At 34.3% G+C, this 21,395-nt stretch overlaps 1 protein-coding gene and 1 pseudogene across 1 annotated transcript; one reads left to right on the top strand and one right to left on the bottom strand.

The window, feature by feature from the left end:
- Positions 1–1,163: 1,163 nt before the first annotated feature.
- Positions 1,164–3,942, top strand: LOC120208343 (vacuolar-processing enzyme-like). Its single transcript, XM_039207644.1, has 9 exons — positions 1,164–1,385; positions 1,595–1,759; positions 1,841–1,997; positions 2,150–2,235; positions 2,329–2,528; positions 2,869–2,917; positions 3,092–3,298; positions 3,469–3,675; positions 3,757–3,942. The coding sequence occupies exons 1-9, from the start codon at positions 1,179–1,181 to the stop codon at positions 3,937–3,939; spliced, it is 1,461 nt and encodes a 486-aa protein (XP_039063575.1). The 5' UTR covers positions 1,164–1,178; the 3' UTR covers positions 3,940–3,942.
- A 6,605-nt stretch (positions 3,943–10,547) lies between these two features.
- LOC120208344 lies at positions 10,548–14,390 on the bottom strand (annotated as a pseudogene).
- Between the last annotated feature and the right edge of the window lie 7,005 nt (positions 14,391–21,395).

Here is a 21,395-nt window from a genome sequence, read left to right on the forward strand (position 1 = left end):
TGCTGATGGCTGTTATAGCCTGCACACCATGCGCAACATTTACTATTTTGACTTCAAATACCTCCCAAATGAAGCATATTGGTCTACATGCTCAATTTCTGAGGAATGGTTGCCAAATCCTCGATTGCGTAGGAAGTTACGGGGTCGACCTGAATCTAGCCGAATTCATATCGGTATGGATGATCCTCAAAGAGAGCCATGTCAACCAAAACTTTGTGGCCACTGCAGAGGTGAAGGTCATAATAGAAAACATTGTCCACATCTTCCAAAATATCGTGTTGGACGTTAAAATAAGCATTACAAAATGTTGAACTTTATTTTGATATAACAATTAAAGCATAATGTTTTTGGACTTGAATTGAATTTGTTCAAGGTTTTCAAAGTTTTCAAAATTAATTAAAAGTTCATTTTACTTGTAATTGAGCACAAAATACGTTTTTGTACACGTAGTACTGATATTGTTCATATGGTACCGATATTGTTCATATGATACTGATACCACATGTATCAGAAGTATCGATACTCACAAGGTAGTATTGATACTACCATCATTGCTCAAATTCCAGAATGCAAAAATGATATCATTACCCAAAGGAATACCGATACCAAAGGTAATGGAAGTATCGATACTCACAAGGTAGTATCGATACTACCAGCATTGCTCAAATTTCATAATAAAATATTATTATTTTTTATTTTATTTTAAAAATTACAAAAAATTATTTTTAATTGGGACCTTGAGAATTTTTTAATCCGGGTGTAGGACCCACCTAACACGACCCATTTAAAAAATTATATCCGATGGAACTCGTCACATCGGCGTGACGAGTTCCATGAGAACTGTTCAAATTACCGTATATTCCAAATTAATTGTTTGAGTGCCCTAATAGGCTAATTTAATTATCCGATTGCCCTAATGGGCCAATTTGGCCCGGCGGATCCCAATCAAAAGCCCACGGAATCAATTGGGCCACCACCCATATTTCATCACTCTCATCATGACCGTTGTCTCTTATGGGTCCCATCGTCAACGTTCCAGATGCATTCACAAGTTTTATATCAACCAACGTAGATCCCGGGCCGGCCAATATCACTGCAATATCTGTATTTTATATAACTTGGTTGCAAAGCAATGAATTTTGAATCATATCTCCAATTTACCTTTTATTCGTCAAACAATGACCAATCTCGTCACCTGTGTAGTCCTTCTCCTGTTATCGGTCGTCGGCATCGTCTCTTCCACTAGAAATGTTATCGGAGACGTTCTCCGGTTGCCGTCGGAAGCTTCAAGGTTCTTCCACCGGAGCGACGATGATGAAGTTGGTGGCACTAAATGGGCGATCCTAATAGCAGGATCTAATGGTTATTGGAATTACAGGCATCAGGTCAGAAAACTTTCACTGAATTAACTTCTTTTTCCTCGTTGACATGATTTTTGAAAATATTGATCATCGTCAACCTCCACTTGAGGTCCTGAAGTCAAACTAGTTTAATTTTTCGGCAATTTTTTTTATCTATCTTATCATTTTACTGTGAATTTGTTTGTTGTTTGAACGGTCTTAAATTTGTTAAAATGTATTGATAATTATTTCAGGCTGATGTTTGTCATGCTTATCAACTCCTAAGGAACGGTGGTTTGAAAGATGAGAATATCGTCGTCTTTATGTACGATGATATAGCTTTCAATGTAGAAAACCCTAGGCCTGGTGTTATCATTAACAATCCTCAGGGACCTGATGTTTATAAGGGAGTTCCAAAGGTTTGCTTTATTTAAAAAAAAGTTGTTGTTTCTAATTTTACATTTTCTGATTATGATCGTTGCCTTGTTGTTGCTCTGTAGGATTATACTGGAATAGATGTTAATGTTAACAACTTTTTTGCGGCTATCCTCGGAAACAAATCTGCAATCACCGGGGGTAGTGGAAAGGTTGTAAATAGTGGCCCTAATGATCATATCTTCATATACTACACTGACCATGGGGGTCCTGGTATTCTTGGTCAGTAATATCAAATTAGCTATTACTTTCGTGTTGCTTTCTGATCATGTCTTAGCTTTGTATCTATTACTTGCATATTCTAGTATGGTCTTCAGTTTGCAATTTGGTACTTGTTTCTAAAGATGCTAATGGTTCCTTTTGTGTTAATACAGGGATGCCCACCTGGCCTTATCTCTTTGCTGATGACTTGATTGATGTTTTAAAGAAAAAACATGCTTTAGGGACCTATAAAAGCTTGGTAAATCGATGTCTTAATAATTATCGATTTTGAATGAGATTTCTTGTTGCTTTTCTGCCGTTCTAAAGTTCTTGTCCACATGTAACTTTGTAGGTATTCTATCTTGAAGCTTGTGAATCAGGAAGTATCTTTGAGGGTCTCCTTCCCGAGGGTTTGAATATCTATGCTACTACAGCATCGAATGCCGAAGAGAATAGCTGGGGAACCTATTGTCCTGGAGAGTACCCAAGTCCTCCCCCAGAATATGATACATGCTTGGGAGACTTATACAGTGTTGCTTGGATGGAGGACAGGTTGGTATTCAAGCATTCTCATTAGATACGTCTTTTCATTTATCCTTGGCAATATTGAATATGCAATCATTTCAGAGTTGAATCTGATTGTCTAGATCTGTTTTCTTCATATTTAAGCAAGTTTTGTAGATATGAACTTCATTTTGTTTCTTGGCTGCACCTTGTTGAACTAAAGTGTTAGTAGACAAATGTAAAAAGTCCGAGGCAAAGTGGGTGTTATACATGTAAATTTGATTCTTTAGTATGATCTTGACTAAATATCTTTCAAAACTGAATCGGCTTTTGTTTTATTTTTGTTGTCCCTTGGTGTGAATCCTAATATCTTGTTTCTGTTGAGCAGTGACGCATATAATTTGCGGACAGAGAGTTTGCACCAGCAATACGAAGTTGTAAGGCTTTTACAAAGTGTTTTTGCATGAACTCTTTTCTTTTCTTTTATCAGGAAAATATAAAGATTTCAATTTCAGTTGTGAGTTATTGATTACTGTTTAGATCGAAAAAGTATGAAGATATATGCAAAAAGAAGGGAGATTTACAATTTCCATTTTTTGGGCTTTTTGCAGGTGAAAAAGAGGACTATCGGTGACAATTACGTTTATGGCTCTCATGTCATGCAATATGGTGATATAGGGCTTAGCAAGGACAGTCTCTTTGCATACTTGGGCACAAATCCGGAAAATGATAACTTCACCTTTGTTGATGAGAACTTCCAACCACCTAAAAAAGCTGTTAACCAGCGTGACGCTGATCTTGTCCATTTTTGGTCCAAGGTTTGTGCCTTGTTTCTTCTTGAGATAAATATATATTAAACACAACACTCCTTCGCATCAATTTCTTTAAAAGGCCTTCGTTTTTATTGATTTCATACATTTGAAAGTTGTCACTATGCTAGTTTTAGAACCTATCTAATTTGGAGCTTTCTCTCCGATCTACTTTACAGTATCGCAAGGCACTCGAGGGCTCTGTTAGGAAGGCTGAAGCCCAGAAGCAATTTGTTGAAGTCATGTCTCATAGAATGCTTGTAGACAACAGTATGAAACTCATCGGAAAACTTTTATTTGGAATAGAAAGAGGCCCGGAAATTTTGAGTGCGGTTCGACCGGCTGGCCAACCACTCGTAGACGACTGGAAATGCCTCAAGAAAATGGTAAAATACTCTCTGATTCTCAGCCGCTCTTGTTTTCTTTTCTCGTGCTAGTTTAAAACACATGTTGTTAATCTAAAACAGGTGAGAACTTTCGAGACTCATTGCGGATCGCTAGCCCAGTATGGGATGAAACACATGCGATCGCTTGCAAACATCTGCAATGCCGGAATTCAGACGGAACAGATGGCCGAGGCCTCGGCACAAGCTTGTGTTAGCATTCCTAACAATCGTTGGAGCTCTGTTCAGAAAGGGTTCACTGCATAACAACACAGTTAGCGTAACCGGCAAAAATATTATCGGCCGAAGCTAGGATTATGGTTATATTTTCGGATTGTGATTTCTTGTATTCCGAATAATCCGAATGCTGCTGCATTTTGATGAATATCTATGTGATTTGCTTATTTTATAATTATGTAGAAGCAACCATGTACCAGAACTCCTAATGTAAATACCGGTAGGATGTGTTGTATCAGAAAATAATGTTTGTATATAACTGATGTATGATGCAATTATCTTATTGTAAATGAAAAAAAAAATACAAATACTTGTTTTAAATATCATTATAATTGCGATCTAAATTGTTTATTTTACTAATTTAAATACAAGGTGAACGAAGATTATCAATTTTATTATACGGCAGTTTAATTGATTAAATTGGTTATATACTAATTAATATTAGAGTTAATTGCTTTACCCATCCTCAAACTATGATCTATCATTCTGAATTGATTTCTAGCCTTTTGAATGTTCCAATTTCATCCTTAAACTATGATCATTTGTTCTCCAAACTTTTAACCATCTCAATTTCATTCCAGACTATTGATATATGCTAATCCCATCACTTGTTACTAAAAAAGTTAGGCTAAACCATGTCATTACAAGTTTGATAAAAATTAAGTTGAACCATGGATAGAACTAATTGCACATTTGGATGGATTTGAGGAAGAAATTGGAAGATTAAAAAATTTTGATTAGAAAGAGGGTTACAATTTAGAGATAAAATTGAAAAAAAATAATTTAAAATGTGATTTATAATTTAAAGATGAAATTAAAAATTTTAAAATTAATTTAAATAAAATGATAATTTAAAAATGTGTACAATTAATTCTTAATATCATACTAATTATAAAATTCAAATCTCAACAATAATCTCTTTTAATAACAAGTCTAAGAAGAAATCTAAAAGGGCAAATTATGCGCTTAGTACCTAAACTCTCAGTTTTGATCTGCTTTAGTATCTAAACTTTTAAAATTCTCAAAATCATACCTAAAGTTTAGTTTTTGTTTTATTTTAGTACTCATGTTCAAAATTTAACGATAAATTTTTATTGTTTTTAAAGTTTAGGTACTAAAACAAATCAAAATTGATAGTTTAGATACTACGCATTAAGTTTTTAACAGTTGGGTACTAAAATGAAATAAAAATTAAATATTAGTTATGATTTTAAAAAAAAATTAAAAATTTAGGTATTAAAATTGATAATTTATATACTAAATACGTAATTTACCCAATCTGAGAGAAAAAACAATTACCGCTGTTTTTCACTGACTCGATGACTTGTGAGTCACGGCTGGATAAGAGCGAATGCTAGTTTTGTAGCCAAAAGAGAGAGAGAGAGAGAGAATTCACGCCTTCACCGCTTGACGTGACTCCGTAAGGTTGGAAGACTTGAAATTTCCTTCACAAGGAAGAATGCAAATGTTTTTTACTTTTTTTTTAAAGAAAAGGAAGAATGCAATTGATTAAGGCATTAAAAAGGTGTTGGTGTTGTCCACCAAAGAGTCCGCATGTCATCGTCAATTTGTGAGAATTTGATGGCTTTGGTTGCTCCGCCGGATCTCGTTATCTAAGAAAATGACGTTATATATTCCCGCCTATACTTGACGGACCAATGAAATCAAAACACATTTCAATTATTTTTACATATGAACATGACTCCTGTGTTTTCTTCTTTGCCTTAAGAAACTGACCATACACTTAAAATGTGACAGAACCCAAGTTTATGGACTGTATTAAAAATGTTACCAATATCCGGGGACCAAATGAAGGAGAATTGTGAGACGATGTTTTATTCTTCACCTCTTTTCCCCATAATTTAGAAGATTTCGAGACCCTGATTTATTTAAAGCCCACAAAAATGGGTTGATGGATTTTTCTTCTTCTTAGTATTACTAATGTGGACTAAACATGACAATGATGTAAATGTGTGACAAAGATGTCCAATTAAAATACAAAGACTAAACTGAAATTTAGAACACCAAGTACGAAAACCAGAATTTAACTATTTACATAAAATAAGGCCAATTGCAGCACCGGATTTCACTAAAACCGACTAAAATCAACAACGAGTCAACATTCAACACTGAGAAATTTACATCGACTTTCTTAACCACACAAGACATCTGTCAAACAAGACAAGAAAACGACATCGATCTTTTCTGTAAGAATTTATCTCCTGGCTATTAATAATAATCTTCATGTTATTTCTCAACGTGGCAAACTGACAATTACATATGGGTCCAAATTTGAGTTTATCTTAATTTAGTTACAATATCCTGAAAGTACTCGAGGGTTTAATCACGTAATCTAGAATTTTGGAATTATGATCTGTTCAACCAACATTCATTATTTTGGCGTCATATCGTATTTTTATAGCTGTAATTGGATTATAATCTAAAGAAAGAGAATTAAAAAATTAAGGGTAAAGTGCATAATTGGTCCCCGATTATAAGGTGATGCTTTTTTGAGTTTCTCGACGATTAAAAGTTACAAAATGATTACTCAATTATAGAATATTGCTTTGTTGAATCATATAACTATTAAAAATTATAAAATGATCATCCGACTATTTAATACATTACAAACTCATCATTTTTCGTTGAAGATTTGATGTCAGTCTGAGATTAATATTAATTTATTGATTTGAGATATGATAAAATTTGATCTCATAATCTAAAAAATATCATATATCAATCAACAAATTAACATCCAGCTCAAGCTGTTATCAATTGTTTAACGAAAAATAATAAGTTTAAAATATAATAAATAATTGAGAGACTATTTTATAATTTTTAATAATCGTGACTCCACAAAACATCTTATAGTAGATGAATAATTTTGTAATTTTTAATAATCTTGAAACTCAACAAAATATCACATTATAGTCAAAAGACTATTTCTGTAATTTATCCAAAAATTAAAGAAACCCAATTAATTAATTAGAGCAAATAGAAAGAATTATGAAAGATATTTTTCAATTTGTACGAGTAATAATAAATACTATTATAATATTTGGTCATATTTACGTTTATAGATGGATTACACTTCACTATTTTTTTATTAAGTTAAATAATTATAAAATAATATTTATTTTAAATACCATCAATCATTTTATAATAAACATTAATTATATTATTATAATTATTAATGTTTAAATTCATGACTTCAAAAAAAAATCTTAATCATTTTTTAAATATTCTCAATTATTATCAAATTATCATCAATTAATTAATGATGAATGCTCAATTAACAGACTACATACACTAATATTAATATTCGAAGACTTCTTATATTTTACTTAATAGACACTAAAAATTTGAAAAGAAACTAGTAAAACCTCTTTAATTTGTTAAGAGGAAATGGAAAGAATTATATAGATATTTCCAAATTCCATGAGATGAATGAATATAAAACTGTTTGGAGGAAGAGAGCGCAAGAAAATGCTAAACATAAAAGGAAAGAAACTAGAAAACAAATGAAATATATATAGTAAAAAATATACTTCACTATACTAATAGAAATGACATCAATCAATGATAATAGTGAAAACAATCCATGTCCAAAACATCGATAATCAATAAATCTGTGCATCAAATAGCATAGCTAACACCTCTAGTAATATAATAACTCCCCACAGATCTACTACTCCGACATCTAAAATACCAAACAAAACTCAAAATATATCACTGAAAAACAGAGAATCATCTCTACACCACACCAACCATATCCCCCGCCAGCACGAGAGATTACATCCTTCAGATCCTGAGAGTTGAGCCGAAAACCAGGGCCGTAGCGGCGGCAGAAACGGCGGCAACAAATGACGGGGAGATAGAGCCAGTTTCAGAGGTGGGACTCGGAGCTGGAGCTTCAGCAGCGATGGCGGAACCCATGAGTGCGCAAACAGCGACGAAAGCAAGAATTAGAGAAGCCTTTGTGAGAGCCATCGTTGATGAGAGTACTTAAACGTTAAACAATAAAATTGAAGGTATTTTTTCCCTGTTGTTGAAGAACAGAGAAAATTTGCAAGGGTTTTTCTGATAGTGAGGGAAGAAGGTGGGTCTGCTATATAAAGAGTGAAAGACGAGAAGGTCGGTCAAGCTGCCCGTATTTCCAGCCTGGGGATTGTTACATAACCGGGCCCACCTTTTTATGAGTTTCCTTAATTTTATTAATTTTGATTATACGCGTGTAAATATACAAGGTCTATTTCTATTTTAGTCCCCTTACTATGTTAAAATATGAGATTTAGTCCTTTTGATTTAATATGGTATAATTTAATATTTTAATTCATTATTAGTATATTTAAATTGGTGATACTATATTTTTTACCTTCAAGTATCGATGTGGATTTTTTATTGTAATTAGATCACATAGAGAAAATCCAATCAACTTGAACACTTAAGGCTTTTTCAAGAGAAAATTCATAGCATTTTTTTGAAAACAACTAAAGGTCTTATTAAATTATACATACTAATAATATCATAAAAGTAAATATATTTAATTAAATTAAAGAAGATTAATAAAAATATATTATTTCAGCATAATGAGCGACTAAAATCGAAATTAGATTAAGGGGCCGTTTGTTTATTGTTGAATGGAGTAATTCAGCACGTGTTTAATTCTCACCTCGGAATAAATACTATATTGAATGAAGACTATGCTAAATAAAACAACAAAACACTGATGAATGATTCAGTATTAAAGTACATTCTGAATCATTAAGCACCCGATATTTTACCATAATACATATTTTTTCACATGTTGTCTTATTAAACAATCATATCTTATAATATAATAAATTAATATAAAGGTAAAAATGAAAATATTCATAATTCAAATTGTACATTCAGAATCATTATTAAACAACATGTTATATTTAGAGTAAATTCATATATAACCTTTAAATCATTCAGATCATTGAATCATTCAACGCTTAATTATTTTATTTTATCAAACCGTCCCTAAATCTTAATTACCTGCCCGATATTTTGTTATAAAGGCGATGTGTGAAATATGGATTTTCTTTTATGGATTTCGAGATTTATGTGGAACATTGAACTACAGAGCGTGTTGTCCACACGCGAATCCAATTATATTCGATAAAGGTTACTGTACCTATCGATGTCTGATATTCACTCGTGTTAACAACGCGCAAAAGATGGAGAACAATAAAAAGAGAAGAGGAAAGGTGAAAACGGGCGGGGTCACCCAGCTTACCCCGGCCGCAATTGAGGAAATAATTCCGCCGGGAAACAACTTCAAAGGTGCGCCGAATCATTGAGGGAGCCAAGTCCACAAACAGACACATGGTGTAGCGGAAAGTAGGCCAACCAAGGGAGAACACGTGGAAGAACAAAAGGCTTCATGTATTTTTTAAAAATATGTTTAAAGCAAAGAGCCAAAGACAAGTGTATTTATACGAAATCCAGAAACTTCCGCTGTGACCTGCAGCTTTTAAAGGTGAAAGGGCAAAGGTGTTTAACTGTGAATTAAAGACACGCGTATGAGTTACTTAACGCTGGTTATTCTTTGTCATCAGTTAATTAAGCCAGCAATTTAGCATTCTTTTTTAATTTGGCGTGTACGTGGTGGGTAGGGTGTATTCAGTTTGATTCGATTTAATTTTTTCAAAAATTGAACTGAATCGAGATAAACGGTTTTTTAAAATTTAAATCGAAATCGAATAGTTAAAAAATTAAAAAAATTAAAACTGATTTTTTTGGTTCGGTTCGATTTATCGGTTTTTCAATGAAAAAATCACTTGAAACTATAATTTTTTTTAAAAAAAATTACCTATTCGGTTCAATATAGAACAAATAAATTCCATATGGAAAACCTGAACCGAATCAAATTAAAAGAATTGATACTTTAAACCGAACCGAAAACTGAACCGTATAATGTCAAACCGAACAAAACAACCGTTTTACTCGGTTCGTGTCAGTTTTTTGATTTTCTCAGTTTCGTTGCTCAGCCTTAGTGGTGGGTTGAGCACGTATTGCGTTAATCTCGGCAATTTTCCAAAAAAAAAATCACCCTAACGATTTTTATTTTCCTGTCAGATACCTATGCAGATTTATTTTTGATATAACACCTTTTATAAAAAGGCACAACTCATTATTGTGTCTTACGCTGATGTGACGTCACGTGTAAAAATCAGGTATTAGTTTTGTAAATATTTTTAAAACTACCTAATATGTAATTAATTTATGTTATGGTGATTTTTGTGTAAAAATGTCAACTTTATTTATTTATTTTTTGTGTGTGAAAAAAAAATTCTACACTAAAATCTTTAAGTATTATTTTACAAATTATTTTATAAATCAATAATTTTTGATTTTTTTGTATGAAATTACACAGTACATATAATCTAGTATATGAAAACTTTGAGGGTAAGTAATTTAAAACATGAATAATTTTATAAAAATATTATAACTAGTATTTCTTTTACAAAATGATGATAATGATGATAAGAAATATTTTATAATTTAAAAAAACTATAAATTTCATATATTTTTAAAAAATTTAGTTACTTTTAAAATTAATTATTTAAAAATATAAAAAATATTAAAATAATTGATTCTTTAGCTTTACATTCTTTTTTTATTATTAATTTTTATTCACTTTTAATTCTTTTTTATTGTATTTTTATTGATTTTTAAATATATGAGTTATAATTCAAATTAATTATTTATTCTATTATTATTCATAAAAAATTATGGTAAAATGTTTCTAAAAGAAAAGTATAAATACATACATGAAAATCTAAAGATTTTCTTTTCTTTTGTGTTACTCTCTAAACTCGTAACAAAATTCAGTAAAAAATAATGTAAAACTAAAAAATATCACCTATATATTTAAAATATTCTTTCTAATATTAATTTTTAAAAATTTAAAATAAATATTAAATTCTAATTTTATTAAAAATAAATAAAAATTATTAACTTTTGTTCAAAAATAATAATTAATGAATAATAATTTATTTTATCCTTCAATTGTAATTAAAAGTTTATTTTAATATTTTTATATTTTTAAAGAATTAATTTTAAAAGTCAATAAAATTTTCAAAAATATATGAAATTTATAATTTTTAAATTATAAAATATTTCTTATCATCATCATTTTGTAAAAGAAATATTAGTTATAAAACTTTTATAAAATTATTCATATTTTAAACTACTTATACTCAAAGTTTTCCTACACTAAATTATACATATTATATAATTTAACGTAAAAATCAAAATTTGTCGAGTTTTAAAATAATTTGTAAAAGAATATTTAAAGATTTTAATGCAGAATGTTTTTTTTGCACACACAAAAAATAAATAAATAAAAGTTGATGTGTTTACGCAAAAATCATCTTAATGAAAATTAATTATATATTTGACACCATTTTAAAAAAGATTTATGAAATTAGCACTTAATTTTTAGATGTGCCGTAAGGCGCGGTGCATGAGCCGCGCCTCGCATAGTGCATAGACTGCGTCTTTCTGTAAAGGGTGTTAGATCAAAAAATAAACATATATAGTTGTCTGACAGGAAATAAAAACCATTAGGATGATTTTTTTGGAAAATTAGCCTTTAACCTCAGCTATTATGCGGAGAAAATTTATTCCCTTCCTAAGGACCAACCCAATGAAAGTACGTATATATTTCATTAATTCACATTATGTATTGTACAAATTTATTATAAATAATTGATTTATTCAATTTAATTCAATTTATTAAATTTTACATCCTAATTTAAAATTTTAATTTCTTTTAGATTTATATCAATTTCGGAATTGAATTATTCTAAATTCAACCTAATTTTACCCTGTCATTTAGGTTTTCCGTCAATTTTACACATATAGAGTTTGGTTTATTCTGAGTTATAATAATTTAAATTGTTAATTTTAATGATCAAATTAAGTTTAAATTTAAATTAATTGAATTAAATTTCCATATTCAAATAAAAATTGTCTGGTATAGATAGAGTCAATAACTAGTTACAATTTTTTTTTCTTGTCCTCACAACAAGCGTGGTCCGGTGAAACAAGTTTTTGGAGAGGAAGAACGCGTGGTCCAGTTGAAACAACACATACGATAGAGAAACTAACGCATTTATATTTATAAACTATGCCAACATCAAGAAGATTTAATGGACAATTTGGTTTTGCAAACTACGAATCAATGGGTTTCAGGACTGTTTTCCCAGTTCCCTCTCATTTCCTTGCCAATTCACCTTCCAGGCGAGTTCGATGGATTCCAAATCCTCTATCCTTGTTGTTTTACTTAAAATGAAGGTTTAATAAGCTTTTAGAATTTCTCAGTTGGGTTAGATTGAGGTGATAGTGTAAGTGTTGTTAGTTAACTACCAAGTTGAATGTGGAGTGCTGCATTGTTTTAATGTTAATTGAAGCTAAGATGGAGGTTTTCTTGCCTAAATGACCACTCCCTATTCTTTGGTGAAGCTCGAGATTCAGTCTGTGTACTTAAAAATTAAAAGTTAAATCGCTTTTTCGATTTAAGTTATAACCTCAAGTGTTGTACCAATACTGTTTTCGATTTAAGCAGGGCAATAGGACAGATACAGAAAGCTCGGAAGGCCCTTGGCATAAGTCACGGGAAATACCCCGAAGAGGAAGAAATCGCCTAGATGACGGGTCTCTGTCTAAAATCAGGTCGGCTGATACATGCTTCAGAGTTGTGGGTTCAATTGACCAGAAAATCGGAGATTGAATCAATGCAAAATATTTGGTATGTCGTTATTTCTTTCTGTTTCCTCTCCTGCATTCTAAGAGCAAGACATTGAAGTTTAAGGTCAGTCTCACGGACAAAGGGTTCATGTCTCTCGAGAGTCCAGTCCCTTTTCTCGATTACTTAGGTCAGATCTCAGCTCTTAAAACTATTCTTCCATATAGTGGCAGTTATTGTGAATGCCTGTGATGCAAGTGGTGGTGAAACTGCGATATTTGTTAATGTGAGGGGGAAAAGTATAAGAAACTTGATCTCTTGTTGCTCTGAAACTGCGATAATTTTACATGAAAATTATCTTCAAGTCTTTACTGGCCATTTTGTTCCTCTGAAACTGCTGCGTTCCCACCTGCAAATTTTAGTATTTAATGTCATCTTTTGTAAGTGAACTGGAAGATTCGGGTCTGTCATACCATATGGGACGACGATAATGGCAGACGTAAGTAATTGCACAACAAAAAGGACACAAAAAAAATTCGAAATGATTTTTAGAAAAACCACATATAACTCACTCTAATGTCAAAATTATAAAGATTTGTAGCTTTTCTTGATACAATAATTATGTAAGGGTTAGATGTGCGGTAAGATCCGAGTTGGGTTCTCTCCTAATTTTATCTCTCGTCTCTGTTTCTCCTAATTTATGTCGTGAATTGAAAGGGACATGAACTTTTCGAATCAAATCAATTTTAGCACTTGTGTATTGCCTTGCAAGTTGAAACTCTGCCGCAGCTAAAGCCAAGCATAAATGATGAAAAACTTGTAACATTTTTGGTAACTCCAAATCTCAGACAAATTACAAAGATAATTAAAATAACAGTGAATCAACGTTCATATGAATGAAGCACAACTAGATTAACTTGTAAATTTTTAAAAAACATGAAGATCAAATTCCATAACATTAAAAGATGAAATACTTGAGTCCTTATGGTTGATAGCATTCCTGCAATGCCAATGCCAATGCCGGTAAACCATAGATTCTAAGCTGTAGAGCAAATAACGGAACCCGTCATTTTCACCATGAAACTCAACTGTGTTGACCAAAAGAGAAATTTTTATCAAGAAAGAAAACCAGAGATCCTAAGCTACACAGAGAACCCGTCCCTGCAGCTCAAAACCAACTGTTCCAAATTATAAAAGAAGGCATAATCTACGAATGCATGCATGCAAATTCGATCAAAGAAACGCAAACCAACAAAACAAAACACACAACATTTTTAAACCCTAAAACTCCACAGTTTTTCTTTCAACTCTTACGATCCCTGGCCTTGTGTAACCTCTTGAGCTTTATTCTGCACATATTGTCCATATTCCTTAGCCTTCTCGGTCATATCTCTTGCCGTAGTCGCGAGCTTATTCTTTGCGTAATCAAGTTGATCAGCCCCTAGCGGACGTTTCCCTTGCACGTAATTGTACATCCACGATAACGACGTTATCGCCGCCACCCCGCACCCACCGGAAAACAAGAACCCAGTTACCCCAACAATATGGTTATCCCCGCCGGGACTAGAACGGGGCTGAAGATAACGATCAACGGCGTTGCCATTATCAAGGCAAGCACCGTACCAGTCAAGGTTAACCCGGCCAAGAATAGCAGAGTCGCACCCAATGCGGAAGCGGTCGTGAACTTTGCTACTTGACGAGACGACGGAGCTGACTCGTAAAGCTTCTGAGTCATGGGCGTATTTTGATCGTTGACGGACATGATGAACGTCTCTGATTTGTTTTGATGGATGGATAAAGAAGGGCAGGGAAAGGGTGTTGGAGAGTGAAAGATGAGATGGAAGTGGGAGGGTGCTGGCGGTGATATAAGGTGGTGGGTGAGAACTGCGAACTGAGGAGAGGGGGTACTTGTCGGACGGTGAGGGGGTCCTTGTGGTGAGTGTATAAAAAATACGTTTCGCTTGTCTTGAAGAGAGTGTTAATGTGGTTGGGGTGTGGCGCGTGTTGGTTTGAGCTACTTTGCATGGTTGTTGGTTTACGTGGAGGCGACACGTGGCTTTATTAGGCCACTCTGGATTTTGGCCTTGTGGGGCCAATGCAGTGGCTTTGGTTCAGTAACGGCTTTCTCGTAAAAAAAAAATAGAGATCTTCACATGGTATTTATTGACCTTAAGAAGACGTATAATAGTGTTTCTCGCGATACGATTTGAAAGACTTTGGAAACGAGATAGATCTCAACTGCTTATATTCGAGCAATTCAAGATATGTAGTGTAGATCTACTACATACGTCAGGAATATAGTTGGCGACACCGAGGCTTTCCCGATGGAAATCGGACTCCATCAGAGGTCATCTCTTAGCCCTTACATATTCGCCTTGATTATGGACGACATCTATTGTGCGACACCAGACGATGTTCCATGGTGTATGTTTTTCGCTGACGACATTGTCCTAGTTGCTGAAATAAAAACTCTGCTAAATAGTAGACTGGCTACCTGGAAGACTGCTTTGGAAGAAAAAGGTCTAAGGATCAGTATTGAAAAGATAGAGTATTTATGTTCAAACTTCAGTGGGAACCAAAACGATGGAGATGTAGAAGTATGCATAGAATGACACGTTTTTCCCTCAAAGGATTGTTTCAAGTACTTAGTGTCTATGATACATAAAGATGGGGGTGTAGATGATGATGTTACACACCGTATAAAGGAGGGATGGTTAAAGTGGAGGGCTGCTACTGGAGTTTTGTGTGATAAGAAGGTTCCTATAAAACTTAAGGAAAAATTTTATAGAATGACAATAAGACCAGCGCTGCTGTATGGATAGAATGTTGGGCAATCAAGAAGGATCACGTAAGGAGGATGGAGGCCGCAGAAATGAGAATGCTTCGATGGTCATGTGGTAGGACTTTGTGGGACATGACACCAAACTCTGCAATTAGGATGTCCTTGGGGGTGGTGTCTGTATCCGAAAAATTGAGGGAGGGAAGACTGCGGTGGTTTGGGCATGTCTTTAGGCGACAACCGTCGGATGCGGTCAGGAGGGTAGAGTCGATTACAATCGACGGTGCCAGAAGGAGAGGACGACCAATGAAGAAGTGGGTAGACTGCTTGAGACATGATTTGAATGATTTATCCTTTACCGTAGACATGACTTCTAATAGAAAAATATGGAGACTTAAGACCAGGGTAGGCGAGTAGTGTGGGTCACAGCCATATGGTGTAGCATATCTGTCTTCTTTTTTATGCATTTGTAGTAATTTCCATGACTCCTATTTTTTATATGTTTTTGTCATTGAAATTTATGAAGGAATAGAACTAAGGTAGCGGAGTAGTGTTGTCTTAGTTTAGGTTTTAACCCATTTGAATTTATTCCTTCTCGTAGCTTGCTATCGCTGACTTCTGTGTATCATTCTCTTCCTGTTTCCTCTTTTTAAATTTAGCCAGGTCTTACGTTTCTCTCTATATGCAGAGATTTATTTGAAGGGTTTAATTCATATTACAGACACGCATATGAAGACTGCATAAGAAGACTGTTCAACTATGTATTTATTTATTTATACATGCATTGTATTTTATCTTTATTTTTATTTTTCTGACTGTCGGAGGTCTTCCACGGAAGTTACTCTCAACCTGGCGTTGGGGGCAGCATACTATCCTACCTCCCCTTATCCCATTACATATGAAAATAGGGTTTTGTTGTTGTTGTTCCTCGTAAAAGGCATTTTCCAGGAAATTTAAATGTCTTTGTTCTAATATTGTACATTTTAATTTTCATATCATTAAAATTTGAATCGAATCAAACTTTTAACTCACATTTGTTTCATATTTCAAACTATTTTTTTTTAATTTTAATATTATTCAAAATAAAAAATATTATTTTGTATACAACCACATCTTTTCATCATGGGCTTATCCTGAAACATTTAAATTTACTTACAGGTGCTTGCATCGTGGCATATGGAGAACGATACCAAGTTTCAACACGCAGATTTATGGACGTCTAGTGATTATCGTCGTCAGAATTTTTTTTATACGGAGGAGGATGCAACTTGACAATTAGGTTATAGTAGGATGATAGTAGGAAGCGTTTGGATTCAATTAAGGATATGTCTACTGAAATGATTAAGTTGTTTACTGGTCTTGTGGGCTCTCCAGATCCTAGAGTAGACTGTCCTAAGGTTGAGCAGTTGAGGGAATTAATTCATTATGAGCTGTCTGCTAGTGCTGATGATGGCCCGGTTAGGGAGGTTTCTAAGCAAGAAATTAAGGATGTCTTGTTTATGCAAGATAATGAAAAGGGCCCTGACCCGGATGGTTACACAGCTTAGTTTTTCAAAGCTGCTTGAGAAATTGTTAAAATGGACTTCATTGTTGCTGTGAGGTTCTTTTTCCAATCCTCTTCTTTGTTGCCTGCTTTTAATGCTAATGCGTTAGTTCTTGTTCGTAAAGTTCCTAGGACTTGCTTGGCGAAAAAGTTTAGACCAATTTCTTATTGCTCTGTTGTTTATAAAACAATTACCAAGATCTTGGTTGCGAGACTTCTTGTTTACTTTCCTGAAATGACCACTCTAAATCAGTCTGCATTTATAAGGGGAGGAGCATTGTTGATAATACTTTATTAACTCAAGAATTTGTAAGAGGTTACTCTAGGAAGTCTATGTCTTTTAGATGCACTATTAAAGTTGATTTGTAAAATACATTTGACTCAATTGATTGGAGATTCATTCTTTTTGTTCTTGAGGCTATGGGGTTACCCTCTATTTTTAGGAGATGGACTGAATTTTCACTAATACTTCTCGATTCTCAATCTCTTTTAATGGCACTGGTGGGTTTTTTTCAAGGGTGCTACGAGTGTGAGGCAAGGGGATCTCTTGTGATAGGGAAGCGGTGGCGGATTGATGAACGTTGCTCTTGTTGAAGAATCAAACCTAGAAAGCTCTAGACTCGATGAAGAACAAAGGTGATGAATATGGGAAGGTGGCGGCAGTCGCTAGGATTGTTTAGGGTTTCTTTTATGTGCTGGAATCAAGACAACACGATAAGAATAAAATAAACAAAAGATAAATAAATGAAAGATGAAATAAGATAATAAAAAAATCAAAAGATCTCCCTTATGAAGGTGAACGGTAAAGATGATTGATGGTGCGGATGGATTTGTGGAAAAATAGATGGATAAGTGTCCTATCGAGCCCTCCTAGTCGCAATGAAAAGGCAAACACGATAAATGGCTCTAACCAACCCTCCTAGTCGCAATGAAAAGGCAAACACGATAAATGGCTCTAACCAACCCTCCTAGTCGCGATGAAAAGGCAAATTGGAGTGTGAAGATTAATCTCCCTCACAAGAACTTGAAAGAACTCCAGGAGAAGAAGCTTCGAAGGCACAAGGCAATCAGCACTTGCAAAAACGAACTCTCGTTGTATTATTAATCAAAGAAATCTGATTTACAAAGTTGAATGAAGCCTCCTTTATATAGGGGCTGAATTCTAAAGGTCCTAAATAACTAAAGAATAAAATATTAATAAACTAAACATGTTTTAACTCTAATTCCTAATAAAATAATAATAACTAAAAATATTGTTTTAACCCAACCTTAATTCCTAATAAAATAATAAATCTGATCCTAAAAGATAATTAATCATCCTATATTAAATTATATTACAAATAATCAATATAAATATTGAAAATTCGTAATATTTACAAAATAACGTATTAATCCCGTATAGGATTTCCTGCATGCACCGTCTTCAGTAAAATGACCATATCTTGAGTTCCCGATATCGGATTGATGCGATTCAAGAACCGTTGGAAAGATAAGAGACAGACGGTTGTATCTACAGAAGACATGTCGACCGGATAACAACTGGATCCCCTTAAAAAAGTTGTTTCAAATCCGATGCTATTAGACCCTTCCGGATGAATGCTTGAACTACGATTTGAAGCTTGTCTTTAAGAAGTTTGGTCCGGCCTCGTGTGATAGGGCCAAGTGGTATAGTAAATTCATCATCCTTAGCTTTAGGGCATGTGGTGCATGTATCATCTCCCCCTTCCTTAAAAGGATTCGTCCTCGAATCTGAAATATCAAAAGGAGATAAGTCAGAAACATTAAAGGATGCACTCACGTTATACTCACCGGGAAGATCAATGCGGTAGGCGTTGTCATTGATTCGTTCAAGAACTTGGAATGGGCCATCGCCTCGTGGGTCTAGCTTGGATTTCCTTTGTGTCGGGAACCTTTCTTTTCTCATGTGAACCCATACCCAATCTCCTGGTTCAAAGGTGACATGTCGTCGGCCCTTGTTAACTCGGTTTGCGATTACCTCGTAGGTTTTCTCCATCTTGAGTTTGGCTTTGGCGTGAATGTCTTTGACAAGGGCATCCTTCTTTTCACCATCTAAACTGGCAACCTGATCTAAAGGTAAGGGAATAAGATCCAAAGTAGTTAGTGGGTTAAAACCATAAACTATTTCGAATGGAGAATAACCTGTTGTGGAGTGAATGGATCGATTATAAGCAAACTCAACAAAAGGTAAACATTCTTCCCAATTACGGGTATTCTTACCTACCACAGTTCTTAGCAAAGATCCTAGAATCCGATTTATTACTTTGGTTTGTCCATCGGTTTGAGGATGACAAGAAGTGGAATAGAGAAGTTTTGTGCCAATCTTACCCCATAATACCTTCCAAAAGTGGCTTATGAACTTAGTGTCACGATCGGACACAATGGTGCGAGGAATGCCATGAAGGCGGACTATTTCTCGAAAGAATAAATTAGCAATATGTGTGGCATCGTCCGTTTTATGGAAAGGAATGAAGTGTGCCATCTTTGAGAATCTGTCCACAACCACAAAAATATTATCTCGTCCTTTCTTAGTGCGGGGTAAGCCAAGTATAAAATCCATCGATAAATCGATCCAAGGAGAAGAATAAATTGGTAAAGGCGTATACAAACCATTAGGATTTACCTTTGACTTTGCTTGTTTGCACGTGATGCATGATGCACAAATCTTTTCCACTGTTTTACGCATGTGCGGCCAAAAGAAGTGTTCCATGACCATATCAAGTGTTTTGTGAATATCGAAGTGTCCCATAAGTCCTCCGGCATGTGTCTCGTGAACCAAGAATTCTCGCAAAGAGCTTTGTGGTATACACAACATGTTCATGCGAAAAAGAAAGCCATCTACAAGATAAAACTTGTTAAAAGCACCTTTTACACATTGTTTATAAATCTCAGAAAAATCTGGATCGTTAGGATAAAGTTCTTTGATATGTGCAAAACCCAGAACAGTAGCATGCATTCGAGTGATAAGTGTGTATCGTCGGGATAATGCATCAGCTACGATGTTATCTTTCCCTTGTTTGTATTTGATGATGTAAGGAAAAGATTCAATGAACTCAACCCATCGAGCATATCGTTTGTTTAACTTACCTTGTCCATTTAACCATTTGAGTGATTCATGGTCCGTGTGAATGACAAACTCTTTAGGGAGAAGATAGTGTTGCCACACTTCGAGTGCTCGGACGAGTGCAAGAAGTTCCTTGTCGTAGGTAGAGTAGTTCAATTGTGCACCTTTTAACTTCTCACTAAAGTAAGCGATAGGTTGTCTTTCTTGCATGAGGACGGCACCAATGCCTATGCCTGAAGCATCACATTCTAGCTCAAAGGTGTTGGAAAAATTGGGAAGACGAAGAATAGGGGCAGAACATAACTTATCTTTAAGAAGTTCAAAAGCTTTTTGTTGTAGTGGTCCCCATTTGAATTCAACTGACTTTTTGATGATCTCGGTTAATGGTGCAGCAATGGTTGAGAAATCTTTGACAAAGCGACGGTAGAAACTTGTCAAACCATGAAAAGATCTTACCTCGGTGATGGAAGTAGGCGTGGGCCATTCTTGAATTGCCTTGACCTTCTCTTTATCTACATGAATACCCTGTACACTAACTATAAAGCCTAAAAACATAAGCTTATCACTGCAAAACACACACTTATCCATGTTAACATATAAATGTTCTCGTCGAAGAACTTCGAGAACCATTTGAACGTGAATGACATGAGAATCAAAAGAAGATGAGTATATAAGAATGTCATCAAAGTAAACGACAACAAATTTACCTATAAACTCCTTAAGAACGTGATTCATTAATCTCATGAAGGTGCTTGGAGCGTTTGTGAGTCCAAAGGGCATAACAAGCCATTCATACAAGCCGAACTTTGTCTTGAATGTTGTTTTCCATTCGTCACCTTCTTTCATTCGAATTTGATGGTAACCACTCTTCAAGTCAATTTTGGTGAAGATACTTGCACCATGTAGTTCATCCAACATATCATCTAGGCGTGGAATAGGATGCCTATACTTGATTGTTATCCGATTGATAGGTCGACAATCTACACACATTCAGAATGTGCCATCTTTCTTTGGAACTAGAATGACGGGAACTGCACAAGGACTAAGACTCTCACGGATGTGTCTTTTTTATAATAATGAATCTATTTGTCGTTCCAATTCCTTCGTTTCCTCAGGATTGCATCGGTAAGCGGGGCGGTTTGGTATGGTTGATCCAGGGATGAATTCGATTTGATGTTCGATTCCTCTTGTAGGTGGTAAATCATCCGGTGGGTTGCTTAAGACATCTTGAAACTCCTGTAATAGAGAAGAAAACACACTAGGCAAATATGTGATGTTAGTGATAGTTGATAAAATGGAGTCCTTGAAACGGACTAGAATGCACGGCCTATTTTGAAAAAGGGTATCTCTCATGTTTTTTGCA

The sequence above is a fragment of the Hibiscus syriacus genome, unplaced genomic scaffold (genome assembly GCF_006381635.1).
Source record: "Hibiscus syriacus cultivar Baekdansim isolate YM2019G1 unplaced genomic scaffold, ASM638163v2 tig00016422_pilon, whole genome shotgun sequence".
Taxonomy (NCBI): Eukaryota; Viridiplantae; Streptophyta; class Magnoliopsida; order Malvales; family Malvaceae; genus Hibiscus; species Hibiscus syriacus.